Here is a 16889-nt window from a genome sequence, read left to right on the forward strand (position 1 = left end):
AATAAGTATTCGTTGTTACGTTATTTTTGTTCTCGAGTTATGTATGACTAAAGAAGAAGGAGAAGAAAAGAAAGAAAGAGGAGGAGGAAAGGAAGAAGTTGGCTGAAGGATTTTGATGTTACGTTACTGGACTGACCGTGACAAAATGATAAATTCAAGTTACACAATGGACATGTATAGAAAGTTTGTCACTGTTAGAAACTAAGTCAACAACAACGAATTTTAGTTGTCTCTATGATGGTTATAGAAGACACGTACTCTTAATATTTGTTTTATTCTTGCTTGGCTGGGTCAATTTGCAATCGTGAATAGGATTCAAGCGACTGTAAAATTTCAGCGGTGATGCCGATGTCCGTTTCTTCTGACAACCATACGTGTGATCGTGATATTTGAGAAAAGTGAGTCGTTGGACTGAACAAGTATGAATAAACATCGCCAAGGTACTCGAAAGACGAATGATGTCAAACGCGTGAGCAACTAAGAGAAAAAGGCTTCGTTAATTAAAGTTGTAACGTACTAGTGACTTCTTTGAGAGAATTCGTGTCATACTGAAGCTGTGCAACGCTGAGAAAATGCAGTGATCACTTCATATAGTATACACGTATTAACTTTATCACGGATACTCATCGGACGATTTGCTACGTTCCATGCATTTGTAACATGGCTAATTGCAAATTTAAACTTTGTATACCAATAATTCCATCATTGTGTGTTATAGTTGAAACGGATGTGTTTGATTTTATCGATATTTTACAACTGTATGTAACGTTTACTTCGTTTACTTCCTCGCGAATTACTTATAGGTAAATCAATCGATTAATTTGGTGGAAATTTAAATCAGTTGTATGAACGAGAGTTTATTTAAACGTTACGAAATATCGCTTTACATCCCATTTCGAAGAAATCTTGCGAATCATAAATAATAAATTCTCGCGCCGTGGCACGGTGTAATGAAAAAGTATACGACAAGTTATTATAGCATTACGTATGGCATTGTAAATATAGTAAAAAGATTGACGTAACAACTATGATCGATTATAATTATTACTATTAAATTTAACGATATCACCGATAACTTTCTGCAGAGATCTAGTTCCGTTGGCTTACGGTGCCCTAACCTACTTTTAAAAACCAAAGCAACAGTACTTTCTTATAATTTTCCGCAAAGCCGCTTCACCCAAACTTGATTTTATTACCAGCGAAATAACAAGGAAGGAGCCTGTGCAACGATCGCTTTAAGCTTTAACAATTAAAACCAATAATTTGTATATGTTGAATACGCAAAAAGGGACGAAGCTAACCTTTCTCTGTTCTCTTTATATTTTCAACGCAGACAGGTTTCATTCTTGAAATCGAACGTCGAAATGTAAGTAAATGCTGGAGAAAAGGCAACGTGTATTAAACAAGGAATTTCACTTGCTCCAAAAATACAGTATGTGTGTGTGTAACGTTGACTCTTGCATGAAAAGAACAATACTTTGAGTAAACTAAAATGCAAGTTAGCACTTACGCGTATTGCATTTCCCGATTTACTATCCTAGAACGCTGCAAACTATAGATTGTTTCTGTTGTTGTACACCGGAGCGTAAGTTTTGTAAATAGAGTATACGTCTAACAATTAATAATAATTGAATATTGTAAGCGAACACGACATCACATTTACGAACGAACGTACGCAAGTATACTTGGACATTGTGATATTTTAGGCTCGCTGTTGCATTTTTTTCGACAGCGACGAGCCGTGTACATGATATTGCAAGAAGAATAAGCGGTACCACATTAGTGATCGCGAGTGACGACGAACGTCGATTATTCTAGTTACGAATTTATGGTAGTCATAGGTAAAACTTAGTGATAAATATGAAATGAACGATATGCAGTTGTCAGTGTATTACTACGAAACGTATACGATTTTTAATGTACAAAAAAAGAAAAAAAAAATAACGGTATAGCTGCGGGACGACGTCTTTTCGGAATTTCATCCTGCTGGTACGATTTGTGTTCGGGATGAAATAACCTATACTCGAACTGATCTTAGCGATTCTTTTCTTTCCTCTTCTCTTGTCGCTCGTTTGTTTTTCTCCGCGGAATATTTTCTACACACCTTCCGATTTGGACGTTTTTATACATATTTAAATAAAATGAAACACCTGCGTATACAAGACATTTACAAAGTGTCTCGCGAAATTGCGTTATGTCTCTCGTTGAATAGTACGAAAGGTATAATATTTATTTATCGGCTGCGTGCGTGCGTGCATAAAGCGATTTTACGAAGATCGAGTCTGTCAAAGTATCGTGCTTGCTGGCGATTGAATTAAATTGCATGAATATTTTACAACGATATGATTGATTGCGTATTTCGCGTGAACGTTCTCCTTTTTTCTTGGCCCGTACAGTTTACAAGCAATGAAATATATTTGATAGAACGTGTCGCAAAAGAATGGACTGACTTTATGCATCTTTAACACAAATCATTATCGTCAATGACCCTAATTAGTGATAAATAGAAAAATTTTAATTTTTATCGTTGTATAGTTGTGTATAGAAGACAACTAAGTGTGTAAAATAAATCATTATCAAAAAATCAGAATTCTTATATATCTTTAATAACTTTGCTGATAGAACCCTGAGCAATAATCTAACAAATTTGTACTAGAATACTTAACTTTATAATACAAACACCGTTTTTATTTGAAAATATACATTTTAATATTCATGGATACATACATTATGTTTGTGGCAATAGCACATGAAAATGTTCACAGGATATAAGAGAAATATAGAGATTAACAGAAAATAGAAAAGAAGAAATATAAAGTAAGTTATATATAAACATTGTAAGTATCGGTACATTTAAAAGTACTAAAATACACAGTCTCAGGTACTAGAAAAATACTGTCTTTGTCGAACACATTTGAGTAAGTGGTAATTTGTTGATATGGATTAAATGCAACGTTTTTAGACATGGATATAATAATAATTATAAATTAAAATAATTATATATTTATACCGTTTTTCGTATACCTTTTTTAAAGGGATATGTCAATAATTTGTAATGTATAGTTACATAATAGTATAATTTGTAAATATATATAGTTATTGACATTCAATACGTACAACTTAAGTTTGGTCACTTTTTAGGTGTTATTTGCAAGACCATCATTATCAGGTATGTTATAATGTTGCGATAAATATTTTTTAAGTTAATTATTTATATAAATTTTGAACATACATTATATATATTGATCTTTTACCCTATGTTGCATAAACAGGATATTTTGCATTTGTTATGTATTGGCTGTTAATTCTAACATTATAAAAAATAGTTTGTCACAATATCAAATGTGTTCAAGATAACAATAAAATCTTCAATCTTTAAAACTTCAAATAGCACCTCGTCTCTTACATATCTTTATAGGAAAATTTCAACTCTTATTTTTACCATTTACAAAATTTATTATTATAAATTAATGTAAAAGCTAGTGTAAATATTAAACTAAATCACATAAATCTCCTAAAAAGAAATACAAAATCTAAAATATCGGCAGTTCTTTGGAAACACGAATTGCACAGTAGTGAAAGACAATATAGATATCTATCAAATTGAATATTCGATAAAGTATAAGCGCGGTTTGGTTCGAATATTGATAACACACACATATATATCGTATTTCAATATATCTCGTTTCTCAAATATGGGAGAAACGTTTTAATACTTCTTCGAGTGTAATTATTATCTAAAACACGCAGGAATAATAATGTCTATAAAATTGAATCGAGTAGACTGTAATACACGATTATCCCCATGCTAGGGATATAGCAAATTCGAATAATCGCGCGGTTGTCTACTTTGGGCTGTCATAATTTCAGTTGGATTTAGTTAATGCGTAGTGGCGGGAGTCGGTACCGGTCAACGACAAAGTCTTAAGTAACGAATTCGATACTTTCTTAAACAATATAATAAAAACAATCACGTATACTTAACTCCGTGAGTGATAATAAGTGACCTTATGTGAAAAGGCAACAATCGTTAGGCATTAATTGGAAGATCTCGCAACTTGAACATCATAGTTCGTAAAATTAGCATCATGGAGATCCAGATTCAAATCTACATGTAAAAAGCTTAAATTGGAAGGTAAGACTGCACGTTTTTTAAAATAGAGGTACGTCGTTGAAATCATATGCTTGATACGTTAAAAATTTTAAACGCTATTAAATGATTCTCGTAAAACTATTATCCGGATATTCATCCTCCGAGGCTTCTGGTTCCCTGTTCAATTTATTAAAATCTCGCGGATTTGGTCGTTTCTCCGTTGTCTTGAAACACTTGCCTCTTCTGTATTCCAAGAGATTTAGGAGTTTATAGTTTTCACGCCTCTCGGCCACCCAGCGCATTCGTTTTATTAACAAACATCCTGTTTATAAAAATAAACGGCATTAGAACATTTCTGGAAAATAATCGATTATTTCGTTTTACTCGCACTTGATAGTAATGGCGTCACAATCGTTTACCGTTATTTCCAAGTCTGACTTGATTTAGAATTTCAACCAAAAATGCATTATATAGATGGAGCGAAATAACGTCGAAATCTAACCACTCTATATATTTTTAAGCATCGTGCACTATATACTGTCCAATACTTACACAATCTGTTGAAAGTTATTCAAGTTAAGTAGGATAATGGGTAGGGGGGGGGGGCGGAATAACGGAAAACGTTGTTGAGATGAAAACATGTATATTTTCTCTTACAAGATACGGATATTAAAAATAAATAAATGATCACATACAAGAGGTAGAAAAGAAAAAATGCAACTTTTCAAAATCGAACACGTGTATAAAAGACATAAAAAAAAAAAACAAAGCTGAGATTCAATTTGGCGTGTAAATTCATTACACTTCGATTTGACATAATAGAAGATTCAATAATAAGACTGTAAATGAAAAATATTTATACATTTGTGCGATCATAGAAAATGTTAATCAGTATTTACATGTTAGTTTGCTGAACATTCTATAGTGTAAATGGAAGTCAAATGGAGTGGAATGCTAAGTAAACAAACTTTAAGTAATAATAATTTATGACAAATGTTAATCATTTCTTATAGAAAAATATGAAAAATGGAACTGCTCCTTTGCAGAATAGATGGGATAAATATTAATACATTTGTATAAATCAAATGTGATTAAAGTAAAAACAAGAATTAAATCTATTGTTCATCTACATTGTTCTGTAGTGTTTGTTCATCTAACCACTAAATTATGCATTTATATACAGCATTCTTGTACTGGCATAGTTTCCAAAGCACAATATAATGCATTAACAACTCTATACTGCATACACCTGGTATTTAGCAATTTTGTTTTCCATAAATATGCTATTTTAAATAAAATAATAAAATGTATGCGCAGCCAGTACAGAAGATGGTTAAAACTTACTGCAGCGAGAATGTTAAAATATAAAAGAGAAATTAAGTTGCAATTGTTTGTAGATATTAACCTTTAACCTTTCCTTTCTAATTTCTAAGTATGTGGCATTTTACCAAATTTCTTTTAATACTGTTGCAAAGTTAACTACTTTCGATAGAACTACTACTAAACGCCTCATTTCGGCAAACTAATTAACATGCATGCACAGCTATTATTTAATAACCCAAAATCATTATTCTTAGTCGAATAGTTTTGACATTTCAGCTGGAGATAATTTATATTCATACTTCTCATCATCTGGTTCTTGAGCCCTCAAAAAAAATGCAAGTACTACCATACAGAAGCCAAGAACAACGGCTGCTAGAACAATAACAGTTATGACTACTTTTTCTGTTGTAACAACTCCATTCATGTTTTCAAGAATAGATAAGGCTAAAGGTGACAGCAATTCAGATCGTAACTCTGCAAAAAAAACGTTATACATGTTTCGTTAAAGAAATACAAAGCAAATAGGTTTTATTCTTATACTTCAATGATTTAAAATCTTACTCAGTGAAAATTTGTAAGGAATATATCTATTTAATTCCACAACATATATTTCTGTACCATTCTCAGATACAGCTATATCATGTGGACTATTCATATCTAGTCTTGGACCAAATTTGTATAATATATCTCCTGAATTTACATCCAGAACAATTCCTCGGACACGTATATTGGAACGTGTAGTAGGACCATTAATCAAATGAAGTTTTTCTTTGGCATATGCTACGCTATATATATATGGACCAATAATGTTAGGATTCTTGTACTCTTTGTGGAAAGTTCCATTAGTTGCATAAAAAGATACAATTCTGCCATTTTCTCTATCGGCAACAAAAAGTAAGTTCAGTTCACTGGCAAGTGCTAAAGCATGGGGTACGTTAAATGTATTTTGTAGAGGAGTTTGTCCATATATGCTTTCTATAAAGTAAAGTATATTATAGACTATATTATAATTCAATCTAAATAGTTAATTTTCATATAAAATGCATGTACCTACCGCGGCCCCAGTGTAGAATTCTTTCTCCTTTAGCATTGAATTTCAGAATTCTAGCATTACAGTAACCATCGCTAACAAAAAAGTCACCATTATTTTCTACAGCAACTGCTGTTGGTTTGCAAAACCGTTTATCATCATTACCAGGCACAAAAGCTTCTCCAAGAATCAACGAAGGTCTTAAATGCTTTTCTTGATTGTATTGTCTTTTTCTCGAACTTGGTAAATCTTTCATCATTTCTATATCTTTAGCATCAAATTTAAGTACCTGATGTAGAGCTACATCGGTAATCCAATAATTTCCATGCATGTCTATCGTCAAACCATGCGGTAAATAAAATTTGTATGCACCCCATTCTAATATCCTTTCTCCAATTTTATTTAACAAAACTACGGTGTTTTCCCGAATTGGGCCTTCTTCTTTATTAAATATATTTTGAATATTAAATGTAGTCGAGCCCCATACTCTGGATCCTCTATGAAATATCGCAACGTTTCCATTTGGATCTATAGAGACTGCTGATAACTGGCCCATATATTCAATATTCTTGGGCCATTGAGGATTCCATTCAATACCTGAATATATGAAGAAACTTAATACATATAATATATATGATATTTTAAATCTTACTTTGATAAATATTTTATTAACCTTTAGCAAGTATATTTGAAACTTTATCATTATCGGAGAACTCTAAATACTCACCATAGTCAGATTTGTTCTTGCCCGAATAACTTGTTCCACGCTGTAACATTAAATTAATGAAATTAATCATAGAACATAAAAGTATATATCCGTTTATTAAACGGAATAGAATGTGCTATGTCTTTGTTTCAAAGGCGCTGAACTTTTTTAAAGCATCAATACAATTAAAAAGTAATCAATTTTATTAGAATTTAAATTGCTATATACGATTCTATATTAATACAATAAACAATTTTGAACCTGTTATTCCATAGCACAGCACTTTTTAAACCTCGTATCAATCAAATCTTTAATTATTTCGCATACAACTGTTTTATTTACCTCCAAGTACGGATAAAACTCATAATTCGCTTCGGCAAGACATAAATAAGTAAATAAAACTGAAATGCAACAGGCAATGTCATATAGTAAATGCACCATTTTTTAACGACACGATCATTAGATTCCCGTATTCTAAATATATTTTATTAAAATTGCTATGTATTATGGGTCTAAATGTTGATCACGTAGCAAAACACAATCATAAGAAATTAATAATTAAGCAGAGATATGAATTTTGTCAAATTTATAAAGCCTTTTCACACCACGCCACGCGTTACGGTTACTCACGTACGCAACAGGAAACACGAATAGCCATCTGGTGGCAACTCGTCGGGATACATGTAATAAACGATTACACACCTATAAAAGAGATTTGTTAATTTATACGACATTTTTATATTATTTCCATTAGAAATGCATGTGAACATATTTTTTAGTCGTAACAACATACTAATATGCATATAAAATACACCTAAAAAACTAAGACAACTGATGTTCGTGAAAGATATTTTTTGAAACTTTACTTCCGCGTCAGTACATAATATATTGATTATTTCCTGCGAAGATTGGCGACACCTATTTACGTATCTGTTATTTTCAATGCGTAAACAATAATCGAATAATTGATAAATGATTGGAAAAAGACTCGATATATAATATCGAATTTTTATTTTTATATTTGAAATTATAGACACATATAACGAATATCGACAAGAACAATAAGAAACAATATAGATAACGAATTGAAACTAATTTAAATATTTTTATCTCACGCCAGTCATTAATTAAATTCATTGATAATTTATATATATGTATAACAATATGAATTGCAAAATATAAATAAATTGCTAATTATTTGTACACTTTAACTATCAATAAACTTTTTACTAAAGCAACCGATAAAATTGAATTGAAACAGAATTACAAATCTTTTGAAGCACGTGATTGTTCGTAAATTGGAAATTTTGGAAAGTGTTATAAGAATAAAATTGAATTATCGTCGGTTGCGGTATACATTTTAATTTTAAATAATTAAATGGAAATTAACCTGAATGTATGGCCCACGTGTATACAATCTGCTTTGGATTGAAAACAATTTTTCTCCGAGAATTAATACAGATTTCGGATACAGTCCAATTTAGTACAAGCATAAGTTTGTTAATCATAAATAAAACTGAAAAAATATGTTATTATGAAATATGCTAACGTATTTTTTTTAAAAAATAAAATTTGCTTTTAAATATCTCAATTTTTACTTTTTAATTGTTCTTGTTAATATTCCGACCTCTTACAATTTACAGTCCTTTACAAAACAATAAGAACGCTTCTACAAAGCATCTATGGTATTTTTCCCTGAAATACATATCGTTCAAAACATTCTCAAAACGATTTTCTTTACTTAATTCATTGATCAACGACTTGCGTTGCACCTATGTCGGTAACGATACTCTTCAACTGTACCTACATTTTACTTCTTTGCTTTTTATTTTGGTTATTCTCCGCTGCAAGGCATTACTTGTTCCATTGCCACCCTTGTCGGAACGTCGAATAAATTTAAATTCATATCTTTCGTAAAAGGGATAAAAGGGGGAGGATAGGGAATAAAAAAGAACGAGACGGAAGGAAATACGGAAAGTGGAAAGGAAAAAAAGAGGAGCGAGAAAGTGAACGTAAGGCAAAGATAAAGCAGAAAATGGAAACGAAACCTGTAGAAATAGTTTTTAATTTTAGTTTCTACTTTTATTCATTCCAGACTTTTATATTCCATCATTCCAATACTCCACTCTAAATCCATTTTACCACAACTTTATCAAAAGTTCTAGCCGCAAATTGGCTACACCTCGTTTGAGTTTGTTACAAATTTTGAAGCATTTCATTAAAATTTGAAATTTTAACTAATTAGATCGACTAACTGTTGCAAGTAAACTAAAGGAGGGGCAGTAAGATGATGTTTATAATCCAATTCCGGGAACAATGAATTTGAATTATTCTGACATTTAAGTACATATATTCTACACTGACGATCAGATGCAATTTCTTTCCCATTGTTAATTTAGGATTTTTAATTGTTCGGTGAAACAAATTCAATCTGTCAAATTAAATGTTATCTTAAAACTTACATTCAAATGACATATATACCCGCTGTTTTATAAATGAAACTTGCCTATCGCGCCAACCATTGCCGCAAACGATCTTACCATCTTGTTAAGAACCACAGGCGGTTAATGTAAACCAAGAGGCGGTTAGTTTGTATTTTACTTTCTCTAGCAATTATCACCCCTTCTGTATCCAGATGAAAATCTTTTTAACTAAGTACACGTCTCTCGGGACGTTTTCTCTTTGTACACTGCTATAATGTATCGTTGATATTTCTCAGTTGATCCTCTCCGTATCGTTCCGACGCGAAGCATTCGAGTCAAAGGTCTTTTTTTATCCTTGGTATTACATTGTCGCGTTAGACGTAGACATATTGCGCGCCTATGGCAGCTATTTCGATGAAACGTTCCATTCTTAACATCTCACAGTCAAAAGGGCTTGCCAAGTTTTATTGTCCGAAACTGTGAATCATTGCGACTGTCTAATGGATCTCCAGGGCAAGCTGACGAATGAACTACTCGCTCGAGTAATCAGATAACAATATTCTTCAAATGGGGTCTTCCTCGGAATCATATATCGCGTTGTCAGAATCCTTCAACCAACATAAAACGCTAACCGCTAGAAATATACTTATTTCGAATTTTTCAATCATTACCATTAGTACAACGGCCGACCTTTTCTCCAATATCATATAATATTATCTTCATCGATTATGTTTCTTTTTTTCAACAACTGAAATGTTTATGACAAAGATTCGCCTTGTTCGTGTTTGTCTCTCTTTAGTAGAAGTATTTCATAATTTAATATCAGTTCAATAAATTTTAATTCTTTTAAACGAAACACTTATCATATTCCATAATTCTTACATCACAGAGGAATTACGTCTAATTAAACGATACAGTGAATTTCATGACAAAACCGACTAATTTTCATTTGACGATAAGCCACGATATAGATCATTCTTTTTATAATATCGATTCCATTATATCGTGAATCCAGCTTATGATTATTAGAACGCTACTATTATCGAAGAAGTCTACAAATTTGATACACGATGCTTTTTTTAGAAACTTCTCCACTGTTTTTGCAACAAAGTCGACATAAGTATACCATAGGAGAGAAGCATTTTCTGATTTTAATGTCACTCTATAACTAAACAGAAGGATTTATAACGAAAACGACCTGTTAGGCTCAAATATGTAAATAATGTTATTAAACGGAGCTGATAAGTTGGCAAAATTTTGTGAAAGTAAAAAGTAGAATTACGAAGATAGGTATTATTCAAATATTATGGCAGCAATATCCGCAACAAATTTTTGGCCTAGACCATTCTTTTCCTACAACCTTCAAATATAATAATCTTCCAAGGAATTCAATAAATTCCTCCGCTCGTACGCTAGAAATCGATGGTTTCCAGTTATTTATTTGGTATAAAAGAACGCTCACTTTCCACCATTGTGCCATTATACTGGTCGCACTAGAGCCTTGAATTTTGACACTTCTGTCGTTATATCCGGCCTCAACCGAGGGCCATCAACCCTTAACAATGGTGCTTATCCTTTCGCACGACTGGAAGGGTTGCGTATTCGATTTTGTTCTAATCGACACGTCCTACCCTTCGCGTTCTTCTCGTCTTGCACTGCAGACGACAGTGATTTCTGTATTGTTGTTCGAGCACAATTGCCGAACGAAAATAAACGAAAGCGAACATGGCTGGTGGTGTCTGATGCGAATCGTACTTAACGTCCAACGATTCCAGGCCTCTTCGAGGTAGTCGAAGAGAGAAAATTGACAACCACTTGGTAAAATCCTTTATCTTCTTCTCGGAGTATTACTTTGATTTTTCTTCGTTTGCTAACGGTTAGGTCTCTGCTTCGACTAATTCTATAAATTCAGCTCACAAATAATTCCGCAAGACCGGAAGAAAATTCTCGATTTCTCTGTTATTAAATATTCGCATATTACTATCGTATATTACTATTTAGTCGATTCAGATTTCGGTTCGATTACGTGCCGAGATTTCTTTAAAGATCTCGCTGAGTAAAAGATTTTCGTCACGAAACGAAGCCGATTACTGGCAATAATTTTTCACGCTCTCGATTCTCGCGAACGGAATCCTCGATTTCGCGGCGTTGCTCTTATGACAAGCGACAACGACTATTCTTCTCCACGTTTCATAAATTCGCGCGATCGAACTGCGACAAACCTTGGCAAGCCTTCGCTATTATCACTTCGGGATCGAGACGGCGAATATTCCATGGTTCTCGAATCGCTTGCTTGATTTTTCACAGTCAGATGAGATCTAAAAAGAGGAGAAGGCAAAAAAAGAAAAAAAAAAAAGGAAGAAAGAGAACGAGAAATATAGCGAAAAAAGGAAAAGGGCTGGAAACGCGGAAAAAAAGAAAAGTATACCACAGAGGAAAAAGAAAGCGATTCACGATGCAACGAGATTCTTTAATCTCGTGCGTCGTTCGGTACGTATCTGTGACAGATGTTCACACAGGTATCTGCACGCCTATCGAGTTTCGGTTTTATGCTTTTTAATCTTTCGGTCGTGGGGCTAAAAGAATCGTCGCTGGTTCTGCTCTTTTCTCTCTGTTTCTCGTTCGAAATCATCTTTCTTTATTCCTATGCACGTTTGCTCCTTTCTTTCTCGAAATATGCAAAAATAAGCGCGATACGAGACGAAGTGGAAGAAGGATCGGAAAGAGAAAGCATCGTGGAAAGAGCAGTACACGGGCCCGTACATCAGACGAGCCGCATTCGTTAAAATATTCGTATAAAGGAACCGTCAGCATTTGTGACTGTGATTGCGACGAAATAGAACGACGGAACAATTTAGTGCTTTTGCGTACGTTATGCAGTAACGATATAAAGATAAAAGAGGAAATGCTCGAAGAATAGAGGAAAGAAAGAGAGAAGCGGAAAGCAAAAGTAGTTCGTTGATGGTAATGAAAAAGGCACAATTGGTTTCGAATAAGTTGAGTACGAATTGTTCCATAAAAGTGGTGGAATAATGAAATTGAAGTAGCAATTGTATAAAAATAATCGTTAGTTTTTCTATTATATACAAACAATTAGCTACATTAAACGTATTAAACTTGCAAGAGATTCAAGGACGATCAAAGCATTCCTATTGACAGATTTTGTATAATTTATTGCTGGTAAATAGACTGCCAATGTTTATGCCTTTGAAGGAAACTGAAACAGCGAAAATGTACAAAATGCGTATAATATTTGGGACCTGAAACAAATCTTTGCTTAGATTCTGATAAGCACAATTCCATTTCTGTATTATTCTCTCTCGCGTTTTCTTACGTTTCGTCCTTTTCGCACACGTCGTGTGGAATTTTCGTTTTTTTTTTTTGTTTTTCTTTTTACAGATTTTTACAAATTTTCTTTCTCTTCGATGAAAACACGCGAATTCGTAGGGAAATTAGAGAATAAAAAGGGACGACGAGAGAAGGAAGATTGGAAGGAAATGCGACAGATCGAGCGTCAGGCGGGGTTTTCGATGGAATCGACGATATCGAATTGAGAAAACAGGATCGTACCCTTCGACCATATACGTTAAATGCAGCACCGTCGATCGATAACACGTGCTATACAGGTGCTGCAATAATAAATTATTCGAGAGCGAGGCGCGAAATAGCGATCCTGTTAGATAACGTCACTGAGCTAGAACATGCTAAGATTACCGTGGGATTTCTATTTGCTGCTCGTCCTCTTACCTCCTACGTCTTCTTTAAATCTCGCTTCCATTCATTATTTTAAGGGAACATGCCGATAAAAGAATCCATTTTGTACGGTTGCGTTCCATTGAATTTCCTCTACTCTTTTCTCAATAGGTTAAAAAGGAACGATAATTAAAAGGAAATGTTAATTCATTTCGCTCGCCGAATAATTTTCCTAATATTTCGTTCTCCATAGAATGATTTATAAATAGTGAACTCGAGTTAATTATTTGCCAACAGAGTCGCGAATAAAACGTTTGTTTTATCCTCTCATCGCAACTGAAGGCCAGACGGGGGAACTATAACAAGTAATTTTTATCGCTCTTCATTTTAACATTTTTGTCCATCGTTTATCACCTGGCGGCGAAAAAGAAACGAAATAGGATAACCTGATATATTTGGAGACACGAGTTTTCTGAGAACAGGAAATAGATCCACGATATCTCGGAAGGAACGAATAATATTAGTTTAATTTAATTAATATTAGTCCGCACAAGTGATATTATTAATATTTTTTAAATATCGAGCAGCATAACGAAAACGCACCTTTGATCGTAAAATCAAATGCAAAGAGATCAGTTGATAATACCGGAGTTTTAACTTTTCTCTAAAAATGTTTTCCATTTTATCTCAGCTCGGCGCATCTCGAGACGGGTTGTCTCTCTCACAAAATGCGTTGCGTATAGATATAGTTAGGAATAAAAGAATGTGAACGAGAGATTCGAGCGAAAGGTTAAGATGGAATTTGAGCCAAAAATTTTGTAAAAAAAAAGTTCATTTATCAGCTGTGAGGTTGAATATAAGGAATATTAAGATCAATGACGCTCTCTTCGTCGTTTAAAAGCGATCTCCTTTTGTATTTTATTCTTTTAATGTCAATCACACCACTTTTTCTTTTTTGTTCCTTTTTTGCGAGAGAATTCACCTAAAGTGATACGCGGCATACTCATTAAAAACCCTTCCTCCTTCATCTCTTGAAAGGTGAGCTCCGGTTTTCTGCGTACCATCCTAAGATTTACACTTAATTATGCAAGACAAAAACACGGAAGCAGATGGACAAACATCAATCAATCGGGTGATGTAGCATCAAGAAACGTAGTAAATCTAACTAATGGAATAGGAAACAGAATACGGAGGGAAGTACTTAGGACGCGTAGCAACATCTCTGCTGGAACAAGCCACTAAATTAGACTACTCGTCACCAGGACGATACGTATACATTTTTTGTGACGCGCGAGGGATACACTGAAGAAGTTCTTGCCGAGTCTCGTCATCATGCAACGGATGGGATATCAGGCCGTTCGACCTCTGTAATGCGAAACAAAAGTATAAATGTTTCACTATTATACAAATCTAAACGCCGTATCAGGTTAATTATTTAACACATCTAATATATATAACAACATAATTCATATAATTCATATTTACAGACTGCGTGCATGTCTGCAAGACATGTCTTCGAAAATTATTCTTCGGTATCGATCTCATTGTATTGAATAAAGAATACATAGTATTAGAAACTCGGGTTACAGTTCCACCGGTTCCGGCAGTATGCCCGGTATATGCTGCCTAAAGTTAGAAGTTTGTTAAATCTAGTTGCTTGATCCTTATGCAAGGTTAAGGACGAGCGAATCACAGAGAATTCCGGATCTGGTCTGACTTTAAGGGGAGATACCGTATCATGTATACGTTTACCCTTCGTACAGGCGGAATAGCATGCTACAAAGGACGGAGAAACTATCTCAAGAAAATAGTCATTCGCGTTCTCGACATCGAAATACTTTGTTTGATTACCACGTTTGATTACGTTACGCGGCAGTATCTCTTCCATTCGAAGCGAATAATACCCGCGGTGAATAATGGAGTATTGTACAAACATTTCTCTATGATTTTCGTCTAGATTCGAACGAGTTATTTTTCGGCTTTACCGAATAAAGATTTTCTCTGTGTGGTGGATATCAAACATGTTGTTTCAAATGATGAAACTAGTTAGTACTTGATATAGTCAGATGTATTTAAAATCGTTCCAAGTACAGAATACAGAGTTAATCGTCGCTTGCTCGATCCTACTCGATATACGGATACTAGGTAATGATTATTGAATACCGACTACTGAATACGGAATACTTGGACAGTCTGTTTGTTTATTTATACTGGTTTATTTATTCCGAGGAGTACCGGAAAGTTTGAATTCGACTCCGGTTGATGGTTGCACGTAGCGGCGATATTGTTTTGTCCGAAGTTTGTTTACTTTTAAATTTCCTACATCGTAACGATGTCAATGCTTCGAGGCAAAACAACCAACATAGGACGATTCGAATCGAGAATCCTTGTCCTTTTCCTCGTTTTGTTTATCCCGAAGCACTCCGAGCCCGGCAAAATGATTAGATTCGCGATTATCGCTGTTTTCGTCGCATTCGATACACGTAATCTAATGATCTAACAAATGGCAAATATAGAAATTACGATTATATGATTAAATATACGTAATAATTATAATTAATGGATTTTTTAATTGAACGTAATGTAAGCCTAGACCAAAACCTAAAGCTAAACCTATATCTATCTCGGTATTATACATATTTAGGGATACATTTTCGCTGTTTGTCTACGGGTAAATAAATTATTCTGAACAAAAAATTTATATAAATATTCTTTATACTATGAAGAGTGAGAGGGGAAGAGAAAGATCCAACTTTGTATATTGTGAAAATAGCATAACTTTGAGAAGAACTACATTATAAAGCATTTATATCGGAAACGATAAAATAAACACAAGCTAACTCGTCGAACAACTTGTAACAAGAATTAAGTATACTGTTCGGTTATTACATTCTTGTGACTACGAGAGGTACATCTCATCGTAAAGAAGTCACATAGCATTAAAAAATATTTCCTATTAATAATTCTTTTAATTACTACTAATTGATTCTAAATTCATTTTTACATGGGAATAATTTCATCATAGCACTTTGGAATATGAAAATTGCGACGATGCACGGTGACTCGAGCTACAGGGTCAATAATAATTATACTTATGATTTAATTAATTTTAAAAGATCAAAATTTCGATTTATCCGTATTTTGAATTTAAGTGTATAATCAATATAAACACAAATTTACGTGAAAATTTGAACAAGAGATAAATTGGCAAGAAATATTAACGAAAAATTAACAATTTTTAATATATTATTTAAATAAATGGACTTTATAAAAATCTGTTCTCGTTTACACAATCATATTCGCCATTCAGGAATACGTTTGTAGTGTTCATCCAAAGCGCTGTGTTAGTGTTCATCCAACCAGTGAAGCGATGTAAATACAACTCCGGCTTTCATCCTTCACTTTCACTGTGGAAGGATCATCATTCATGGTAATCCTGCACAATGAAACAATGTAAATTCGACTTAAGAGAATTTGGTAGATTACTACGTATTAACGTACGGGATAAATTTCTACGACGTATCTAAAAATGATTGAAATCGAGAACGCGTCGACTTTCTAAATAATTACCTATTAATAAGAATTAGAAGTAGGCATTAGCGTGATATAATCGCGAAGGCA

At 33.5% G+C, this 16889-nt stretch overlaps 1 protein-coding gene across 2 annotated transcripts; it reads right to left on the minus strand.

Annotated features, from left to right (window-relative positions):
* Positions 1-2661: 2661 nt before the first annotated feature.
* LOC117239857 (peptidyl-alpha-hydroxyglycine alpha-amidating lyase 1-like) lies at positions 2662-7802 on the minus strand. Of its 2 annotated transcripts, XM_033505685.1 has the most exons (6): positions 7495-7802; positions 7174-7213; positions 6471-7043; positions 5978-6391; positions 5716-5890; positions 2662-4415 (listed from the first exon to the last, which is right to left on the minus strand). In XM_033505685.1, the coding sequence occupies exons 1-6, from the start codon at positions 7591-7593 to the stop codon at positions 4370-4372; spliced, it is 1347 nt and encodes a 448-aa protein (XP_033361576.1). In that variant the 5' UTR covers positions 7594-7802; the 3' UTR covers positions 2662-4369. The 2 variants fall into 2 exon arrangements, with proteins under 2 accessions (XP_033361576.1, XP_033361575.1); XM_033505684.1 differs by lacking the exon at positions 2662-4415 and having other exon boundaries at positions 4717-5890.
* Between the last annotated feature and the right edge of the window lie 9087 nt (positions 7803-16889).

This window comes from Bombus vosnesenskii, unplaced genomic scaffold (genome assembly GCF_011952255.1).
Source record: "Bombus vosnesenskii isolate JDL3184/JDL3185 unplaced genomic scaffold, Bvos_JDL3184-5_v1.1 scf7180000014442, whole genome shotgun sequence".
In the NCBI taxonomy this organism is placed as follows: domain Eukaryota; kingdom Metazoa; phylum Arthropoda; class Insecta; order Hymenoptera; family Apidae; genus Bombus; species Bombus vosnesenskii.